This window comes from Rhea americana, unplaced genomic scaffold (assembly GCF_003343005.1).
Source record: "Rhea americana isolate MKP2758 unplaced genomic scaffold, rheAme1 scaffold_26, whole genome shotgun sequence".
Lineage (NCBI taxonomy): Eukaryota > Metazoa > Chordata > Aves > Rheiformes > Rheidae > Rhea > Rhea americana.
Genome location: NW_028186379.1, coordinates 3,003,280 through 3,023,992, shown reverse-complemented (window position 1 = coordinate 3,023,992; position 20,713 = coordinate 3,003,280). Strand labels below are relative to the sequence as shown.

At 41.4% G+C, this 20,713-nt stretch overlaps 1 protein-coding gene across 5 annotated transcripts in view; it reads right to left on the bottom strand.

Moving 5' to 3' along the window:
• Positions 1-16,252: 16,252 nt before the first annotated feature.
• Positions 16,253-20,713, bottom strand: part of TBC1D5 (TBC1 domain family member 5) — a 315,508-nt gene continuing 311,047 nt past the window's right edge. For all 5 annotated transcript variants that reach the window (XM_085307503.1, XM_085307502.1, XM_085307504.1 and 2 more), the window contains one exon: positions 16,253-19,462. In XM_085307503.1, the coding sequence (XP_085163629.1) occupies positions 19,172-19,462 (291 nt within the window). In that variant the 3' untranslated portion in view covers positions 16,253-19,171. The remainder of the gene's footprint in view (positions 19,463-20,713) is intronic.

Below are 20,713 nucleotides of genomic sequence, written 5' to 3'. Positions count from 1 at the left end.
GATATTTAAAGTTACGAAGGTTAGCGTTAATCTTTTAGAAGGGTATAAAAGGATGCCTCAGCAAAGCTCCATGGAGGTCATTCAGAGGACTTCTACCAGTGTTACCTAAATAAGAGTTAACTGAGCTTTCTCATTTGCTTTTGATATTTGTTTCCTTCAAGTTCCCTGCCTTAGATATCTTGATCTTTCCTATGTTTTCTCTGTGCCTAGTGACTGAGCAAAATTAGCAATTTGGGATTTTAGGGGGGAGTAGGAGGGAGTATGTTATGAAGACAGCTTCAGACTGTGCTTTTCTATGCATCTTAACCTTTCCTCTCCAGAATAAAATCCTTTCCTCTTCAGAATAAAAATCTAATCCATGAAGATAGCAAAGTTGTCTGTGTGTGACCCTGCATTTTGAAGTAAAAAATGTGAACATCAGGAGGAAAGGAAGAAACAAAGATTCAAAATAAATTAGCCTGCACTCATTCACTAATCTTTTTGGAAGTGAGGTCAGGACGATACAAGGAAAATTATTCTGTCTGTCTTGTACAAATGTTTAAGGGCACCTTAGCATCTTTTGATGAGATACTTAGAGCTTGCTCGAAGTCTTACTCAGCTGCTGCTTTCCAGCAAAATAATGTGTGCTGATATGGACAAGATTGGTGAAGCAGGGGTAATCCAGCCAAYCATGTAGGAAAAAGATTTAAATGAAGCCATTTTACATCTCTGAAGATAGTTCATGACTAGAATGCAAGTGCCTTTCTACAGCATTTTAACAGGAGCAATATATTGTGCATATATCGCATGCCACCCTAATCAGCAGGGGAAGCATTTGTCACTTGTTTCAAATTTGCTTTCTTGGATTGCAGGCACATTTGCTAAGTAACTAATAACTTGCTAAATAACTGATAACATTTTGGGCAAAGGAAAGAAAAAGAATCCTTTAAAAACCTAAAACAACCTCAGACAGCCAAGTAGGCTGGAGAAACCTTTGGATAACCTACTACAATCTCGTTGCATCTGCAGTTGTGGCAGGTGGTGGATCCCTGTCTGGTTGGATTTTCAGCTTAAAGCCCAGRAGTCTCATGAACCACAGGAATTCTGCATGTGGACGTCTTCTAAGATAAGTCTACAAAAGAAGTGCTTAATAAGGTCTTAAATCCCTACTGAGGACAGCCCTTTGCAGAAGTACAATTTAGAGCAGGACTGGATGCTATATAGGAATGTTAAAAAGGACYGTGACAGTTCTCTAAATCACTGCTTGTGCTCTCAAGGACATTTGCATGAGACAGGGTAAGTTAACCCKGGTGCAACACTGTCTCTACATCATAGAATCATAGTATCAGTAGGGTTGGAAGGGACCTCTGGAGATCATCTAGTCCAACAGCCCTGCAGGGTCACCTAGAGCATGTCAAACAAGGTTGCATCCAGATTGGCTTTGAATATCTCCAGAGAAGGAGACTCTACTGCTTCCAGCTGTGGATGTTGCTTACTTGCTGCAAGGCTGGGAGGTCTCTGGASCCTGCTCTCTTGGCCTGTACAGGCACATCCCACAGCCCCAGGGGAAGCCAAAGAAACCAGACTGCCCTGATAGACAATCACTAACTTGAGTGGGGCCACAGGGGAAAGACATCCAAGGCAACCAGAAATGTATCTCCAACAACCTGCTCAATTTCACACGTGGAGAAAAAAAAGGTTAAAACCAGAAAGTATGGATCTARCCAGTTATGATGGCAACCTCTGAAAGGGATTAAAGGAGAAAAGAGCAATGTTTCTACTCTMCCCACAGATGTGACAAAGGCGGGTCAAGAGCTGGTGAGCAGCTGCAGCATCCACAGGTTCTGCCTAGCAGATCAGCAGCACTACTTCACACAGTTACAGCCTYTGGCTAATTTTTGCTGTTAGGCTAACACCCTTACATGCCATCTACTATGTAGGCTGTGGCATGACATTATCACTGCATTTTTTCCAATTTGGTGTATGTGGGTGAAACCTGTTTATCTTCCAGGTAGAATTTTTRTGGTTGAAATCTCTTAGCAGCCACCAGACAGCATCTGACTAATGACCATTTTTTAAGCCCAGAATTTCTAGGGAGGCACCAGCGCACCTGGAAGCATAGGCAGATGGACCTGCAAAAAGCAGCACGCCAGATTTTGACAGTGAGACGTCAGACTCCATGTGAGCTAACCTTGCTTGTCAGAGACATTTGGCTATGGATGGCCTCATCTCCCAYCTTTAACTCGTGCAGGAGTAGACCACAGGTTTGGGATCGGCCTCCTCCCTTGTCCCAGTGGTGGGTAGGGGAAGTGCTGAGTGCTCAGGGCTGTGGTCCTCCTCCCCACCTCTAGCAAGACAGTAATTTATGTCAACACCACCCCTTTGCCGCTGCACTGTGGGGATGTATTTCAGGGACAGAGGGGAAAGGAAAGCTTTACCCATGCCTGTCTGTTGGATGGGGAGTGCCAGCGTTTTGGCAGTGCCTCTCTGGAAAGCAGTTCCCAAAATAAAAACCTTTTAAAGGAGCGTGGCAAAACACCAGCAGAAGAAAAGAAGAAGAAAAAGCCCATCTCCAGCTTCTCATTAACCTGCCTCTGACTGCCTTCATCGTGCCAACTTTATCTTTTACACGTGTTTGATCAGCGGGGAGCACAAATGCTGCACCCATGGGTGAGTCGGCTGACACTGGTGGCACCCTGTCGTGTTGCCCTGGATGTGGCGAGGGGGACTCCCGGCCAGTGTGGGCGCAGAGGTGGGTCGCCACACGTCTACTGGAAGGACTGTTTCCACCTCGCCTGGTTCTGCCTGACTCCAGAGCATGACAACTAAGAGACTGTAAAAGCTTCTACCTTTAGCTGAAAGTCAGAACAGAGTTACCAGATGTAAAGCATGAAACGCTGGGTGGATTCTGACCATTAGGGGAAATTTGAAATGTGATCGYACTTCTGCATTTCTGTTGTTAAACTGAATTTTTGTTGTTAACAATTGTTCTCTGTGTAGGTCTTTTCCCCATCCACTGATAACACATGCTAACTTTTAAACAGMACTTAAGGTTGGACTCGACCAGCCCCGGCAACAGGGATCAGCCTACCCATAATTTGCATTTTCCATCTCACGCCCGTGTTCTGGCTGCTGGGTCCATGCTGCCTTCTCAAGGCAACCGGCCGCAGGGACTGCCCGAGCATGTCCCGGGTTTAGCAGCTGCCCCTTGCTTTTTGCAAAAATAGAGCTGCATTGATGCCAATTGCTAGTACAAGTCATCGCCAGCCTTGGCTGTTTATAGCTTTTTTCCACTGGAACAAAGCTGTAGACAGAAAGCCAGAAAGAGTTTGTTGAATAAGAGGATTAAAGACCATGTCTGCCTATGTGGCCAGACAACTTTATCTGGAAGAAACATTATGGGGGAAATGAAAAGTCATAGGATGACTTTGATTAATTCAATGTTAAGAACAGAAAAGTTTCAGCATACCTTAAGCCCCACAAGACTGAATATGACCAGTTGTTGGTGTAGTTTCTTAAGCCAGAATTCAGTTATGCAAGGCGCTTAGACTCAAACCAAGATTAAACTTGCAGCAAAGGCATTTTTACAGAAAAAAGGAGCTGCTGTGGGGTTCATAACCCTGCATTGGCATGCACAGGCTGCAGTGCTGCTCCCGRGCTCCAGCCAGGCCTGTGCGTTTCATCGGCATCACCTGGAGCACCCTGCTCCTGGACCTTTTCCTCCTGAAAAGCCCATGAGTTTCGGTGCAGAGGGCACAGAGGTAACACACAGACCACACGGCAATGTATCAGCGATCTAACACGCCTGCTGTGTGTTCCTCACCTCCAGTAAACTCTAATGTCTAGCCAGAATAACTGAAAGAGTCAGCTATCAAAATCATCCTGGGCAATAACCTCGTAGGTAGCTAGAGGTCAAACCACATCTACAGGCCCTGGATTACTCTTTTTCAAAATTCAATTTAGAGGAAGCAGTTCAGAAAAGTGAACCAAAAAAAAAAAAAAAAATCAGTGTCCTCAGCTTGACATCTTACTAGTGGTTTGCCTGTCCCCTCCCCACAAATTCCTGCTTTTCTCTTCTCAGACAATTTTCTTGTGATAGAAAACACTAGTAATTTCTGCTAAGCAAACCGTGCATTTTGGAGCATAGCCACCCTAACGACCTCCTGGATTACGATTTATTGCCTTGCTAATTGCAGCAAGGAAATGAAGGATATGCGGGGAGCGAATGGGGGGGACAGGTCCCCCTGCGCCCGCACGTTCCCTAGCCCAGAGCCATCGAGCCCAGCGCAGAGGTGAGGTGCTTTGATAATGTTAATGGAACAAAACTGTTTCTGCCTTTGCACATCGCTTTGTAAAACGGTCTCTAAATCTCAGAGTGACACAGCAACAAAAGGAGCCTGCAAAGTCTTAGCCAGAAACTTCACAGGTCTAATTCCACCGCTGCTGTATCTTCTCAGTGCTGAATGCAAGATGTTTGCAAGTGTCTGTGGTCAGGCCTTTCTGCAAAAGTTGCTCCCTTATATTACAAGCAATCACTTATCTTCAGTCATGTGCTGCTGAGTAACCAGAGACCCATCTGCCAACCACTTCCATAAAGGACAGTCTGCCCAAAGAGAGTCTTCTTTTCCCATGAGAAAGTACTAAGAGAACATATTCCTCTACAMAGAACAACAAAAAACCTCAAGCAGAGCATTCCTGGCTATTTTCCTGCTGCTAGCTCTTCCACATTTTCTCCAGTGATGTAAACAACATCGAATCAAACCTAATTCATGATGAGCCTAATTTTACTACCTTAGCAATGGTTGTCTTTGGCTGTACAGCTGCTGGCAGCCTCTAAAGAGATCTACAGAGTGACTCTGTGCAAGTCTTGCTCTGCATGGCATCTGCTCCTTGTGACACCTGATGTTTGGAAGAAAAAGGCAATTAAAGCTCTGCCATGAGAGCAAAACCTCAAAGAGTCCGTCAGAAAACAGCATCTCCTTGCACTTGCGCTTTGCAGAGAGATGAGACCTTGTGCCACCTATCCGTTCTCCAGGCTGTTTCATTTGGAAAAAACTCTAGGAATAACTGACTCCCCCTGGACTCCCCAGACAGTTATGCTAGTGCTTTACGCAAAGAACAGCCACTTCATGATGTTGTAGCGTGCTGTGTCCTTACAAAAGAATTGAGATCGCAGGAAATTTACCTGGACAATTTTTAGCACTGCAAAAATGCCCATTCCTCCCTTCCTTTCTATTTACTAAATACTCTAAAGATATCTCAGTGAGTCTGGTTGCGTGGCAATGCGACATTTGTGTTGTTAGTGCCTTTCCACTGATTACTCTTCCCTATAACTGCCCCAGTTCACAATRACTTCCCAGGGCTCAAGTCTTGTGCTGATGGTCTGGTTTGCATAAAAGGTTGGGTGCAGTAAAGTAGAATCAATCCGCACCACAGCTGGCTCCAGCCACTGCTGTTATCCTATTTTCACCAGGGCTTACAAAGWTGAAGCAAAATGGTCCCCTTTCAGAGTTGTTAGGGCGCCCACTGTGAAGATGCAATGATGTCAGTATCAAATAATTAAGTTATAATATAATAACTGTGAGTTTGTGCTCCATTAAGTGAGCTCCTGCTGATTGATTAATGAGCAAACAAAAACTCACATCCCATTAATATTATTACTGTTACATTAAATGTAAAAAAGAAAACTCCAAGTGCTCAGCAGTAACTACTTCGGAGTTTTTTTCTGAAACACAAGGAGAAACATGAATTATCCTGTTGCTGCATTTTGAAAAGACTTATTTTTTTTTTCTTTTCAGAAGGGTAGAGAATTAGGTAACAAATCAGGTTCACTGGTTTGCTGTTGCCTCTGGCAACATTCAAATCCCTTCTTGCAAAGACAGCGATAGCTTTCCCCTTCCTGCAGCAACACTGCAATGATGGTCTCTCAGAGGCTCGGAAATACACAGTTCTTTGGGTTATGCAACATTAGCAATTTGAGGAGAGTCTGAAGGAAATATCCTTATTTGTATGATACACAAGATTTATTGGTGGTATTGATACAGTTGCAACCTTTGGGCAGAACAAAGCCCAGCCCCAAATTTACCTTTCTGTGTTTTTCCTGCAAAGGTGGTGACTGAGCGTGGTATCTGCTAGCGAAGACTCGGGTGAGATGCAGCCACCGTGAGGGGACCTATAGATCACAGCTGTCCCAAGTAGCCAGGACCTGAAGTCACACAGCGCTTCTAAATCATGACTACAGCTTTGAAAATAAAGCCAGCACAGTTCAGAGATTAATTTGAGGTTTGGGCTTCCCATGAATGATGGCGTTCGCAGCACAGCCAAGCAAGTGACAGCCTTTCTGCTCGCGCCGTTATCCCTGGCATGGTCTGCACAGAGGCGGTAGAGCTTTGCTTCTATTATTTTCCCCAGATGGTATAAAAGAAAAAGAAAAACAGAATGTGAAGTTTACAGCTCAGTGCCCTTATTTCTGGAGGTCTGTTAGCTGAAATGGATCTTCTAACAAAATATTTATATGCTCTTAGAAGCTTTTTAATGAAAAGGAATAAGCGCTATTTATGTTTTCRCTGGTTGTATTTGAGAATCCTGGTCAACATAAATTATTCAACATACAGAATTTATTATCAAACTATAAACATATTGAGAAATCTTTCCTAGAGAAACAAACATTGTTCCCAACTACCACAACGTGAATAAGCCTAGTTTCAAGATTTCGTACGCTATTAAGGAACTGAAACTCTCTACATAAACAACACGAACTACCTACTATTTAAACGAACAGTAACCAGCAGCAACGGTCTGGGTGTACCCTTGTTTACTCCAACCAGCATGCTGTGCCTTACAGGAAATACCGAAAGATAACAGGCGAGGTGACATCTCCCCACTTCCTGAAGGACACACTTGCCAGTGCATCATCAAGGACACTCTCAGCAGGTGATGTTTTCTCTGCTAAAAGTATCCCGATCTGTTTTATTTATAATACTATCTAAACGCCGAAGGCTTCATACACAATGCAATTGGGCGTTCTGTAAGAAACACAGCAATAACAACAGGAACAAAAAGAAATGGGGAAAACAGCAAGTTAGGTGTCATTCCATTTTTATCATTCTTAGCAGCAAAACAGGCTTCCTGGGGTGAGGCAATCTTTAGGAGATGCTCTTGGGCTATGCTCTGGGACTCAGTGCTCTGCTGCGAGGACAATTCGAGCAACCCTGGTAGCAAGATCCTTCTCCACCACAGAGGTGCYGTCCTGTTCCTCCCCAAGAGATGTGAAAATCAGATGCAACAAAATAGTATCTGGAGCCTGTGATGTCTTTYCAATGAGAAGGAAGTAGTGAAGTCCATTAGGGATGTGGCTGCTTAAGGTGCTCAGATAGGAAGGAACAGGCAGCAGTTTAAAACACTGAGATTGGTGGGTAAAGACCACTGTAAGTGATAGGGCTGATGTTGCCAGGCCCCCAGCCGTAGGTTCTTTAGCACATCCTGAAAAAAAACTTGCTGTATCAACCTCACGCTGAGGGAGCTGCTTTTTCAAAGTAGCCTGAGGAGTAGCCCCCTCTATGATTATGATGAGTGTAAAATACTATGATGCTAACGTCTTATTTAATGCCAGATAAACATTGTGAGCTGCTTGKTTGTTGTTTTAGTGAAGGTTTTTCATTACATACAAAGGGATTGAGTTAAAATTTAGCAACTGCCAAAATGTCTCAGACCAGCTGGGAATAGGTTGGTTTGTGATCTCAGACAGGTTACCCTTGTCTGAACACCCTGCTCTGCTGCATAGYGGCTTGCTTATGCTCTCCAAAGAGGCCCTCTGTTAAAGTTAGACCTTTCCAAACTACAGCAGATTATATAAAGACATCCCATATGTTAGAGTTCATAGGTATTCTTTCTCAGATTTTCTAAAAAGAGAAATCCTGGTTTCCAGATTCAAATACCCAGCGTTACTTGTTCAGGGGCTCTTCAGAAATGACTGCAAGGAAATAGGTGTGAATGCTCTCTGGAGCCCATGCTTTCTACCCATGGTTTACAACTCCGATTTTTTTGCAGAGAACTTCCTGTCCAGCAAAAGAAATGAACCATTGAATTCAAATGAAGTTTAGTACTTTAATATTCACCCCAGTTTAGTACTTTTCTGTAAAAATAATATTCACCCCAAACTAATAAACACATATGCACAAAAATACTTCTTCCTTTTTGCAGAATAGGCTGGATTGCAAAGGTCTGGAGCTGTGCTTTGTTGTGGCTTTTTGACAGACTCTGAAGGAAAGAAACTGCTTTAAATTCTTTCATTTCCTCATGCTGCAGAGAGATTGCACTACATGATATTTCTAAATTGGCACATAACAGAGAATGATGTATCCAAAACCCTTTTCTGTCTGTACTGGGTTATTCCTTAATTAAGGCATAAAGCTAGTCCAGCCTTTATTGTTAAAAACCACAAAGCTAACCAAGAGCATGAATTGCTTTTGCAGTCATTGGCAAACAACAGGCACTGTCTGTATTTTCTGCATTATCACATGTAGGCAAGCAATAATTCAGAAGTTATGCATCTATCAGTCAATGTTTCCATGCCCAGAGTGTTATTGCAGTCACAGAGCAATTTGTCAGGGCAGAAACACTGTTTGAATGTAGGAAACATAGACTCATCCAATTACTTCTGTCGCGTGTACTTATTTGACACAGGCTGTTCAATATGGACAATCACAGGAATGAGTATCAGGTATGCTCTCAGCATCCAAACCACAGCAGCCTTTTTGCAGTGCTTATATATGAGTCAAACAAGTATGTGACAGTAAGCATATATCTACAGTACCTTTAAATTTACCTCCACAGTAAGCTCATTTTCTTTCATTTCTTAGCTTAAACTCCTCAGAAGTGCCACAACCAATAAAGCCACTCTAGCTGTCAGTCTGAGGTATAACAGGATCTCCCCATTACCTTAGAAGCAGAGGATATCATTTTTCATGCATTTGTTATGCAGTGGTAGGGAAGAGCTATAATTATCCTTTCTACAGGTTAGGATATGATATACACAACAGCAAAAACAAGAATTTTTTTCAAAGCTGCCAGCACCATTTTCAGAAGCAGCAACAAGCTTCATCTATTTAGCCCAAATATCCATTCCAGTTGTATTTAAGCATAGACCACCGTTAGATGCCAACTGATGGGAGTTACAAAAGCACCCCTCTAATTTTTCAACACCTTCTGTTTCAGAAAACTTGCTCCGTGGTGATTCTTTGGCCACAGGAGCCCTGTGATACAGCACTGAACTGACCCCGGTCAGCATCCCACCCACAAGACCACCCCTCCTGGGGGACAACCAACCCAAAGGAGAACCAGCTCCTAACCTTGCTCTGTGAATCACAGCCTCCCTAGTCCCAGCTCATCTAAGGAAGGCAAGCAGCATGGCTGCACATCCAAAGTGGGTCAGAAAAGGCCACATTTCGCCTTGTGCYGAGGCAATTTCGTGATAACTATGGGCCAGTGTCTATCTGCCCAGCTGAATCCCCTCGCCAGCCTGTGCTTCTTGCACTACCCAAACCAAGAGCCATGCACAGATCCGGCCTCTTCTGCTGAGTTTAATGGCCACTATGAATTTAGTGCAGGTGAAGCAGCATCTTGCAGAACACGGATAATACAGGACAGTTTCTGACGGTCCTCCTCCATTAGACTGGTAATCCTAAAGTAATGGTAGTTTTCCTGTCCTCCTTTCCCTTCCTGAGCAGTCCAAGGRAAAAATGAGGATGTGCTGGCAGATCCATCGCAGTGAACAACTCTTGAAAGGACAGTGCTATGAAGCTGCTATTCCCTAAATACCACTACATTAAACCCTAACGTGACTCCAAAAAAATTTGTTATTGGCGTGTATTTATATTTATTCTTTGAGCTGTTTGGAAACTTATTTTGAGGTAACTGGACTCAACAGCCTTTACATTAGTCTCATGCCCTTTCTCTCTGGTATCCCAATATGGTTAGTATCTCTTTTATCTCCTGGGTCTTTTCTTTGAATGAAGCCACCTTCAGCGTTTAGCTGAGAAGGGAGATCACAGAGTCACAAGACACTACAGAAGATTTTTTTTTAAAAAAAGAAGCACTTTTACAAAACAGAAAATGTGTTCTAGTTACTAACTGTTCCTGATATTAATCTGCCTAGTCAATATTGYACGAGCATTTTCAAAGAAAGAAATCTCTCAGCCACTTTGATTAAGTGATATGAAATGTAAAATAAGTCTTGCAGGAGAACTCTAGCTGCAGCATTAATTAAGGTGCTAAACCCAGTGCTCCGTAACAACAGTCTAATCAGCTGTTAGTTTCTCGCCTAAACTCTTTCCTACTGATGAAAAAAAAAAAATCTATTAAAAATGCAAAAGTCAATAGCAAATAAAAACTCATGCTAAATCCTTCCCCTTTCTCAAACATTGTGTCTCAAGAGCTTTGCTCGCTGGAGGCAGCCCGGATTCAGCCTGCTTTTGCCCATTTCCAGGCTGCCGGGCAGCGGCCACGGGCCCCAGAGGGGTCCGGCGCCGCCCGCCGCCCCGCTGCGGGGTTTCGTCCCCAGTCGCGCTGCTGGTGCGGAGCAGCTGAGCTCCCCGTGTTTCGTTGCCGCCTGCAGCCCCCTTCACGTCCGCGGGGGGCTCAACATCCTGCCGCCGGCTGCTGCGCAGGTTGCCCGAGGYACAGTGCGGCAGCGCCGCCGCCGTGCAAAACGCACGCGAGGATAATCCCCTGACTTGCAGTCTTTCCAAACCGCTCAGGTTTTAACAAAGCCTCGTCTTAAAAGGAGTCCTAAAATCCCACCGGTGGCTGCTGCGGGAGCGGTCCCTGCCCTGCTCCGGCTTGCCGGGCTGCGCTGTCACCCCAAGCGAGGAGCCGCGTGGTGGCCGGGCAGAGAAGCAGACTTTGTCTGTGATTTGATGACCTAACTTAAAGATTTCATACATTTCAAAGAAACGCAAATTCTTTTGGTGAATTTGAAATGCTTTGTTTATATCTCACTTTTTTCTTTCTACCAAGAATTGCTTCAAGCTTCTAAATGAAATAATTTTGAACCAGAAAGCGCATTTCCTTTAGAGAATATCAAAACCAGGTATTGGAAACTATTTCAGCTTCTTTTTGCAGGAGAGGGTGATTTGTTGACATCAACTGTTCTGCTGCCTGATGTTTCTGCTTGGTCTCATCAGCATTTTGCAGTAGAAATCAGTGTTTGAACTTTTCGCACCAGTTCTTAGTGCTTTTCATCTCCATCGTCTCAGCATCCCCCGCGTGCATTGCTTGATGCCAAAGGCTTATACAACGAGAGGATTGGGGGACGCRTGTTTGCCCCTAGGAGGGCTTCACTTTGCGTTTTACAAACCCCGTAGAGGCCAGACACATGTCTTTTTCTGATTTTTGATGGCAAAGGACGTGGTTACTCTTCAGCAATGGGACGCGGCACCATCGTACAGATTACTACTCATGAGTGCTTACACTCAACAAAAACACAGACCTTGGGCCCCTGGGTAGTTCGTGTTATGCCTGTGGCTTTGCACGGTCAGAGCACAAATCGATGTTTTTCTGCGGGGTATGACTTGCTGATTCATGTCAGGCTGCAAGTCCTGTCATAGCCCCGCATCCTTTTCTGTTGTTTTCCAAAAATGATCTGCAACTGAAACTCTCATGATGTGGGGAAGAAGGGGTGGGGAGGAAATCAGACGGGTCTTCGGGGCAGGCACACAGCAGGACGCAGAGTTAGCATAACGGAGGATGACAGCTAAGGAAAATAAACCCTTGCCATACCTTAGAAAAGCACCACAAAAGGTATTTAAGGAGAATAAAAGATTTGAGAAGTATGTTTGCTTTTATCAGTAAAAGTATGTTCTGATTTTGTTTAAAACATCTGCAGGAGCCACATTCACCATATCTAATCTTGCCTCTCTCCAGCATGTTTTTATTGCCGTTGCTTTTTTTATTCAGTACAAACTAGCAAACGTACTAATCCCATCATGAAACTCTAGTAACACTCAGAATACAAGCATTTTTGCTTGGCTGTTTCTCTTGTTTTGTTTTGTTCTGTTCGATTTAARATGCTTGCTACAAGCAGGACAGAGGTGGGGAGAAGGTGGCCCAGTCTATCCTTGGGCTTACGCAAATAATATTTCTTAAAAGGAATTGTTCCACGTAGGGCRGACAGGCCAAACCATGAACAAGAGGGTTTTTTTTCCTTCTCTTTAACGCAGTAGACAACCTTACGGAGCCAGTGCTGGCGGCGCATGCTGAAACGCAGCTGGGTTTTTCCCAGGACCAATGCTGGGGCTCAGCACCAGCTCGGTCAAACAAGCTGGGAGGGAAAAATAACCTGCAAAGAAGGGAGAAACTTCCCTCCCTGACATCTCCTGCCCTGCTGGTCTCCTCCCCAGTCTGCTCTTCTCCCCTCCRTGTTTTCATTTCTTCCCAAGGGTGGCTGCTGGTGTTATTTTTTTATTTTTTTATTTTATTTTATATATATATAATTTTTTTGGTATAGGTTGAGATTTAAGGGTGCAGCTAAACCGGCCGCTGACAGCCGTGCAACTGCTCTCCCTCCTCTTCACCTCACCGGCCAGAACTGTGAATTCTGTTTTACTTTTAGAAACGGTTTATCTTGGTAAATGTATTACTGACCCAACCGCGGTCCAGTATGCTTATGAATGAGTGTGTGTGTGTGTATACATACATATATATATATATATATATATATATGTGTGTGTGTGTGTGTGTGTGTGTGTTCAGAAACTGAAAATATACACTGTTCTCCATTACGGTTTTCTAAAGTTAATGCTTTACACTAGCTCCACTCTCTCAATACAGAGAAATCAAAGCTTTGCTTTGGCATTTTTAAGATGAAACACATCAGGACACTATTTCATAACAAGTTTAAACAAACAGAAGCTTTTTCACCAGTAAAACAACCGTAAAATCCTCAACCAAAATGTTTTTCTGGGTGAAGGGAAGAAGGAGGAAAGAAATGAAAAGGCTAAAAGAGAAAAGCTAAACATTTTTGTGTCAGGCCAATATTTTTATTCTATTTTTTTCTGACTATAGAAGTTACAAAGCAAGTGTGGCTAGAGAAAATATTAGGTACTAAAACACACTAAATCTTACCACAGGGATGTTAGAGGACTGAGTGTGGATACCACCTGCTGCGTAAGTGTTGTGAGATTTACCTAAGATATTGCAGATTTTACATTAGACTAAGGAGCAACATGGCTGGGCTGGTGGCCGGGCTTGAGGCAGAGATTATGGGGAGTCCTGTTACGGCGAACAGTTAACTTCTTTTTGCTCACAGTGACTGAGAATTCATTTATTCAGAAGATAAAACAGCTCAAGTTCTTATGCCCGCTCCAGAGGCTCYGCACTGCGGAAAATCAGAACAAAAGGGATTTAGAAAGTGAATCTGCTGGGGACTTGCCCCATCGCAGCCCCTGCGTAACGGTGCAACCGCGTGCAGGTCATCGCTCCCATTTTCTGCAGATTTTGAAAGTTAYTAGGCTGCTGTGTAATTCTGAAATGCAATGTGGTCCTAAACGCATCTTTAGAATCTGCACGGTGGGATCAGCTGGAGGCTGGGGTCGCCCCGCTGCGCCCGCGACGCACGTGTGACGCCGAAGGACTTGCAGACCTTACAGGCCACGATCAAGAGAAGATGCCTGCGGCTATGACAGGGATGGGGCCCGTGAGGCAGGAACAGGTAAACAAGGCAATGGGAAAGCAATGATCGTGGAAAGTAACATTATGACCGCCCGTGCTCAAACGTACCCTAATTCCACCCAGACCAYGCAGCTGCTGGCAGAGGTGGGGGGTGTTAAAGCTGAAGATGGCTTTAAAACTGCAGCAAACTAGATAGCAGTACCAGTGATAATGGGAATTCTGCACTGTGTAACAAAAAATAATCAGGTTTTAATATGAAACTTTAATACTTTACTTGAGCTACGTGAGTCTTTGCCAAGATCTGATAATCTTTGCAAGCCTGTGTGAGCTTTGTCTGCATTTCAGCATTTCTTAACATTTTGACATATTTTAATCCTTAGATGTTTAAAAATGTTTTAAGAACAGGCTCACATTCATATACATCTTCTGCAAGTGTTCCAGGCTGTTACAAGTCTCCATATTTATGGATAGAAATGTCACACATCATTGCTAAGAATTTACTCAGAGATACATATTATCCAGCAAGCTATGTGGCTCCTCTGATAGCTTGCTTCTTAATAGCTGTGTGTTTGTTATTTTCTCTATTTTAAAGGGAAATATAATGCCGATTTGCAAACATTAGTATATTCCCTCAGTCCCCTGGATTCAATTAACATGACAGGTGGGAAATCAAGATGTTGTGCCAACTATTCTTCCATCTCAAAACCAAGTACCRATTTCTATTCCAAATGCTCTCAGATACTGACAGGATAATTTATAGCATCTTTGAATGCTTTATTCTAGTTGAAAATTCAGAARAACACTAATCTTGTCACAGGCCTTGAGATTCGTAGTGAAAGGCCAGCTGCGAAAACCTGCCCAGCTCAAAGCTGCCCTGTGACTGCACATGACCGTTTAAATAGCGAGTTCCCACCAGGGTTTTGTAATGCTTACAGGGCTTTTCATGTCGTCACCATGAAAGACAGTAGAAGTGTTGTAACAGTGGGACTTGTAGGTTCAAACTCTTACTTCACATGGAAAGTGAAACTTCAGCATCTTTCCTCTGCAGCTGACACTTTTAATTCTTCCTGCATTTAAACATCAGCTAGGATTTTGCAAATTAAAAGCAAAGACAGGTTTGCACAATTGTATCTGGCACAGTCAAACAAGGCACACAAATACTACAGGAGGCACATTTTGGAAACTACTTGTTATTTTTTATATTTGTCTGGAAGTGAACACAGTTTTTTGTTTTCTGGAACATTGTTGTCCTGTTTTTTGCATGATTAATTAATATAAACTACTGCTCTTCAATTGCACTTATTATTTCAGTAGCAYGGGTCCAAATTCTTCTCTGATGTGACACTTTTACTAACAGCTGAGTTATACCATGGGTTACATCTGGCTAATACTTAGCTGTTTGCAAGGCCAAGAGCAAGTGAAATTATGAGTATTTTATTCATTATTACTTGAATTTTTGCAAGGCCAAGAGCAAGTGAAATTATGAGTATTTTATTCATTATTATTTGAATTTTGATGATGTCTGGGATCACTTCAGACTGTGCTAGAAACTCTAGATAAACTCAGACGAAAAGGTGGTTCCTGCCCTAAAAAACTCATATTCGAGAGTCTCGTGCTGCATCCCTTCCTGCTCATCTTYTATTTCTAGGGATAGACACTTACTCTAGCTGTCACACAAGTCGTCCTACATATCTAAAACCTCTTGCACCTTTTGAGTGGTTAAATATACTGCAAGCAGCAGGCAAACAAGTTAGCTATGTGCACATTTCAAAGTGCCTTTTCTCTGATGACCTTCTTTCATGCTCTTTCATCTCTAAATTTAGCCAGCTACAGAAGGGRGAGTCTAGCAGGTTCAGTGACACAGGAAATACTAATGCAGAAACTGTATTTAATCATTCTTCAAAGAACAGGACAGATTACGAGGCAGCACGATGACTATCCTGTAGCCAAATGAAGTTTATTTTATGAAATTGCACCCTTCCAAGTTTAATAAACCATAATACACATTCACTCACGACCAACACATGCGTGAAAGTATTACTTTAGGGCTGACACCCAAAACTTGGAAACCTATTCAAATTAACACTGCCCTGTCCATATTTGAACAGCTGATGTTACAATTGTCAGGCACAAAGCATGCCATAGACCTTAAATATGAAGTCTGATCTTTTTAATAGCTGCCTCAGGGGCATCTAATGGGGAGAACGTACTGCAGAACCACAGAAAATGTTTAAGAACATGAAATAAAGTACTGATAGTTAGAGAAGTATTGTAAAGATACTGGGATTGTGATTAGGACAAGATGATATAAGTATACCAAGTTGAAGGAAACTACAGCGAAATTACACCTCTTCAAATTTTAGCTCATGATTTTCAGATACAATAAATACGGTAAGACAGGAAATATTCTGTATTGTTTTGATGAGAACAATAACAAGCAATTTGTTTTCCTGTAACAAAAACATTAAATCTGATTAAGATAACAGTAACATGAGAGCAGAGCTTTCAAGTTTTAGCATCTTTGTTTTGAGAAATCAGACTTCTAATATTCTAGTCAAAAAAAAATCCCCTCTTTTTGAGAAAACAACACAAACACAGCCCAGAAAATTTGTTAATTCTTTCTTTAATAAAGCAGGCTAGATATTCTTCCAGAGTAAAGATACAAAGTTCCACGACTAAATGAATACCCAGTCAAAACAGGACACTGCCTTTCTGCAGTACATACAATTCACAYGACATGCAAGAAATTTGAAACAGTCATAAATTTCAGATGTAAGATCTAGTCCAACAGTCCCAGATACCTATCTTATCCCATTTTAGTTTTCGTCAGTAATTTCCAATGTATATCATTTTCTATCTGGTTATTTTTATCCATGAACATTATGAGCAGGCTCATCTTTGAAGAAAAAGAATAATCTTGTATTTGAAATGACAATTTTCTTTCTCGGTATATTCCTACGATAAGGCAAGACAGGGTGATGATTTGACATCTTGTCTAACTTATAGGTTTCTGTCTTAATGACTATATAAAATTTTAACTRTCATCTTCCCAGTATGACCAAGTATCAGAGACTAGATATTTGAGATGTGGAAGGACATGATATAACCAAATATTCATCTATTGCAGTTCACTCTAATCTCATTTGTATAATCACCTCTCTTCTCCTAGGGATTTTATCCTATCCCATGGCATGATAGGCATTCAGCTCATTGCTATTCAATAATTACTGAAAACTTGTTAGAAACTCTACAAATTTTTATACTTTACGCACTGCTTTAAAATATGCAATATTAAACATACAACTAACTTACAAAAATAAAAGAACTGTACAAATCACACTTTTATTGGCAATGAGAGTGCTCAAGAAAATTGCAATGTGATCCCTGAAACAAAAGACCAGAATAGAAATAGAAAGAATGATTCGTAAAAAAATAAAAAAGTAAAAACATTTTCCCCTGCCAAAGTAATGGAGTCTGTGAAGGCTTATGCATCACAGAATATAAAACTTTTCTTTTCCCTCTGCCTCTATAATATTTCTTCCCTCTTTCCATAGGCAGCTCTTGAACAGATCATTGTTGATGCGGCACAAGCCTTGCTGAATGGGTTAAGGCTAGAAAAGCTTGAAAGACCTAAATAAATCAACAGCCACTGATTTAATCCCCTGGCATTCATGCAAGCTCGGGGAAATAAAATAAACCTGAAGACAGGCATGCATGTTGAATTCTGAACTGATTTTCTATCAAGCTTAAAACTAAACCAAAATAAACATCTCTCCAAAATGTTATGCATTTAAGCTCTTTCATCTAAATAAACAGTTATCTGACTGTTCATATCAGCCTGTCACACAGATGTAYGATGCTATGCCTGCTCATAACATTCTAGTATTTTACCATTTTACAAGGCACATATAATCTCAGAAGAATTACGTGGTGGCTTTTCARTGTGTAAGGATATGGCAGCTACTATGTAATTACAGAACAATTATCTCTTCATTTCAGTTACTGACACTCAGACCTCGTAAAATTTAAGACCAGCAAACTACATGTCACCTCATCGTAGAATACTCTACTTAACTCCATTACAATTACAGACTAATCAGCAAATAACTACCATTTATTAATTGTCTATTAACATAAGCTTTGCCATGCAATTACGAAGTTATTGCATGGTATACCGTATATGTACCATAAAATTAAATAATACAGKTTTTTTTGCCGTTGTTATAAATAGAGTAGCTTTATAGCATTCTTTTATAAGGATAGTTCTAAGTAGGTCCAGAAAGAACAAGTTTCCATTTATCACTAACTTCTTTTTATGAATTCCAAAAGAGTTTAAAGGGATTAGAGAGTACAAAAAAAAATCTCATCTACTTGAAAAAATTGTATTAGATGTACTATGTACTTGATGGGAAAGAAATATACTTTTCCACAGAAGAACAAGTTATAGAGTTCATCAGAAACTTTGTTGGTTAATGTTGCTGCTCCATTATTTTTTTTTTGACTAGAAATGTAGACATCATATAGGCATATCTGTAAACAGAATCTATAGATAATAGTAATGAGACATAAAGTGCTTTGAATTATGAACATTTCATATGTCTTTGCACCCTTCCCTGGTAAGTTATCATACTTAAGCTAGTTTTAGTTCAATTGGCTCAGGTCTACACTRTCAGATACTGTAATTTCCCTTGAGCCTACTGTTTTAACCATAATAATTTCAGTAAAGCCAAAATAAATTCATGCCCAGGAAATTAAAAGTAGTCAGACATAATGAGGAGGTGTGCTGAAATTTCCGAAGGGAAAAAAGAGTAGGCAAAGGGAAATTAGACTCTATTGTATAGGTCCCCATTCTCAAGGAATCTGTAAAAGATCTACTTAAACACAATGTTGAGGAGCAATTGAAAATGGAACACAAACCTGTGCCTCTAACACACCTCAAGTAACTGTCAGATAAAAATGAAGAAACTAGGGGTCCTCAACTGAGGATAAGCCTGGTGTCAGAATGCCGCTTTTAATCTCTCCGCTATACATTCCCTATTTTGCTAAGTACAATCTCTGAAGAGATAGTACCTTTTTCTCCTCAGAAAACCCAGTCTGGCATATTTTGTAAAAGGAAGTTATTAAATCTGGCTTGTCTTTGCAACTTCAGGTCTGATGCCAAGTATCTACATATTTCCTAATCCATTACAGTACTCAGCACATACTATTCTATGTACCAGGAAAGCGACAGTTCTACAGTAATAAAGCTCCTAAGATAATGCTATAATTAACTATAACTGCATATTAGAACTGGGGTTTACTGGATTTTTATTTAAGACAGTCACTAAAAGGTTCATATTCTTTTGATGAGTTGTGACCAAATTTCTTTATTTATTTATTTTAATCTAGGCTTTTGAGAGCTGAAGTGGGTAACCTTTATCTATTGCCTGTCCTTCTAATCCAAAGAATCATCCAGCCCCTGGAATCACAGCATTTTGTGCTGAGGTGTAACAACTGACCTCCCAGTCTGTCCCGGTCTTTTACTTCAGAGGTCCAGGGGGCTGACAATAGTAAAATCAGAATCTTTGCTGTTATTACTACTGTCATCATCAGGGCTGGAGCTCAGGTTACTGGAGGAGGCTGAAATAGAGCCCATCAGTGGATCAGAAAATATCAAAGAACGGGATGGAACTTCCTGCTTCATTGGTGCCTCCTTGTGTACCAGAAGGGGCTGCGTTGGCTCCTGGGTAGTGCTTCTATTTCCTTCCTCTTCTTTGGAAATCAGAATATAGTCATCAGCACTCTTACTTTCACTAGTGCTTGAGTCAGTTGTGGTCTGTAAGACAACAGTACAGAAAGAACTTAAAGTTAGTACCGCTTTTCCCACTTAAAAAGGTTTATGACACACATCAGTAATTCTGGCTGTGGGACATCATAGGAATAATCTTTATCTAAAAATAGCGTAGCCCAAATCAACCAGTAAAAAATAAAGTGGGTATTAACTTCAGATGAAATAATTTATTTGTTATTTAAGAAAGCATACAAGCTCACACTCCAAAAATACGTTCTCAAGCATAGAGGTCTTATACATTTCAATTATCAAAATACTTCCATGTAGTGATCATGGTAACCAGGCATCTAATACACACATTACAGTCATGAAGATTTTAGGTACTATATTCGTACTGTTATTACTTTTCTATAGCCATTTACTAAGCAGTATTACAGATTTTTTTCTGGTTTACATGCAGAACGGCGTGTTGCAGTTCTTTTGGAGAACAGCTTAATAAAAAATTTCATAATAAAACTCTGATCTTTGGAACTGGAGCTGTACATACGTCTGGCTCAGTGTGCAATAGTTTGGATTCTGCAGATTGGAGCCCCCAGGGCTTCCAGGCTCAGCGCCATGGGGTGACGGGCTGAGTATTTCTAACTCCACCAGAAAACTAGCCTCCAAGAACCCCTTGATCTGTGTGGTTAGGCCCTGGGAATATTCACCCCTGAGACTCTAGTAGTAGAACAAAACTACATGTCAGAATAGCAACAAATTCTTATGAGCTAGGAATCTTATATTTAAACCAGCCGTATTCAGGAGAAGCCCACCTTTTCAATATAAAGAGCAAAATGTAATTAGGAGGCAAGATGGTCCTATTCAGTAGAGTGGGAATTCTCTTTTGCGACAAAACTGGCAGTGTATTAGCTGGGATGCAACCTGAATGAACAACTATTTTCTTCTGCAAGAGATAGATTCATCTCCTGTCCAGCACTACTGAAACTAATACATTTGATTACACTAACGCAAGATTGAGAAAAGGGAGATGAAGTTGAGGGGCAGCTGGAGAAATGTGTTTGTCAACATGTGTGTCATATACAAGCCCTTCAGCTGTGATTCTTCACCACACAAAAAATGTAAATTCACTTTGGAGTAAAAGAGAAATGGCAGATATTAGAGAGAAAAGGGAACATTAGCAAAAAAGAAAAAAAAAAAGAAAGAACGAACAGGAAGAGTTTGAATGAGATAAAGTTAGTTCCACGGCACAGTATATAAAATTATGGAGATCATCACAGGTAGTAGGAACCACAAATT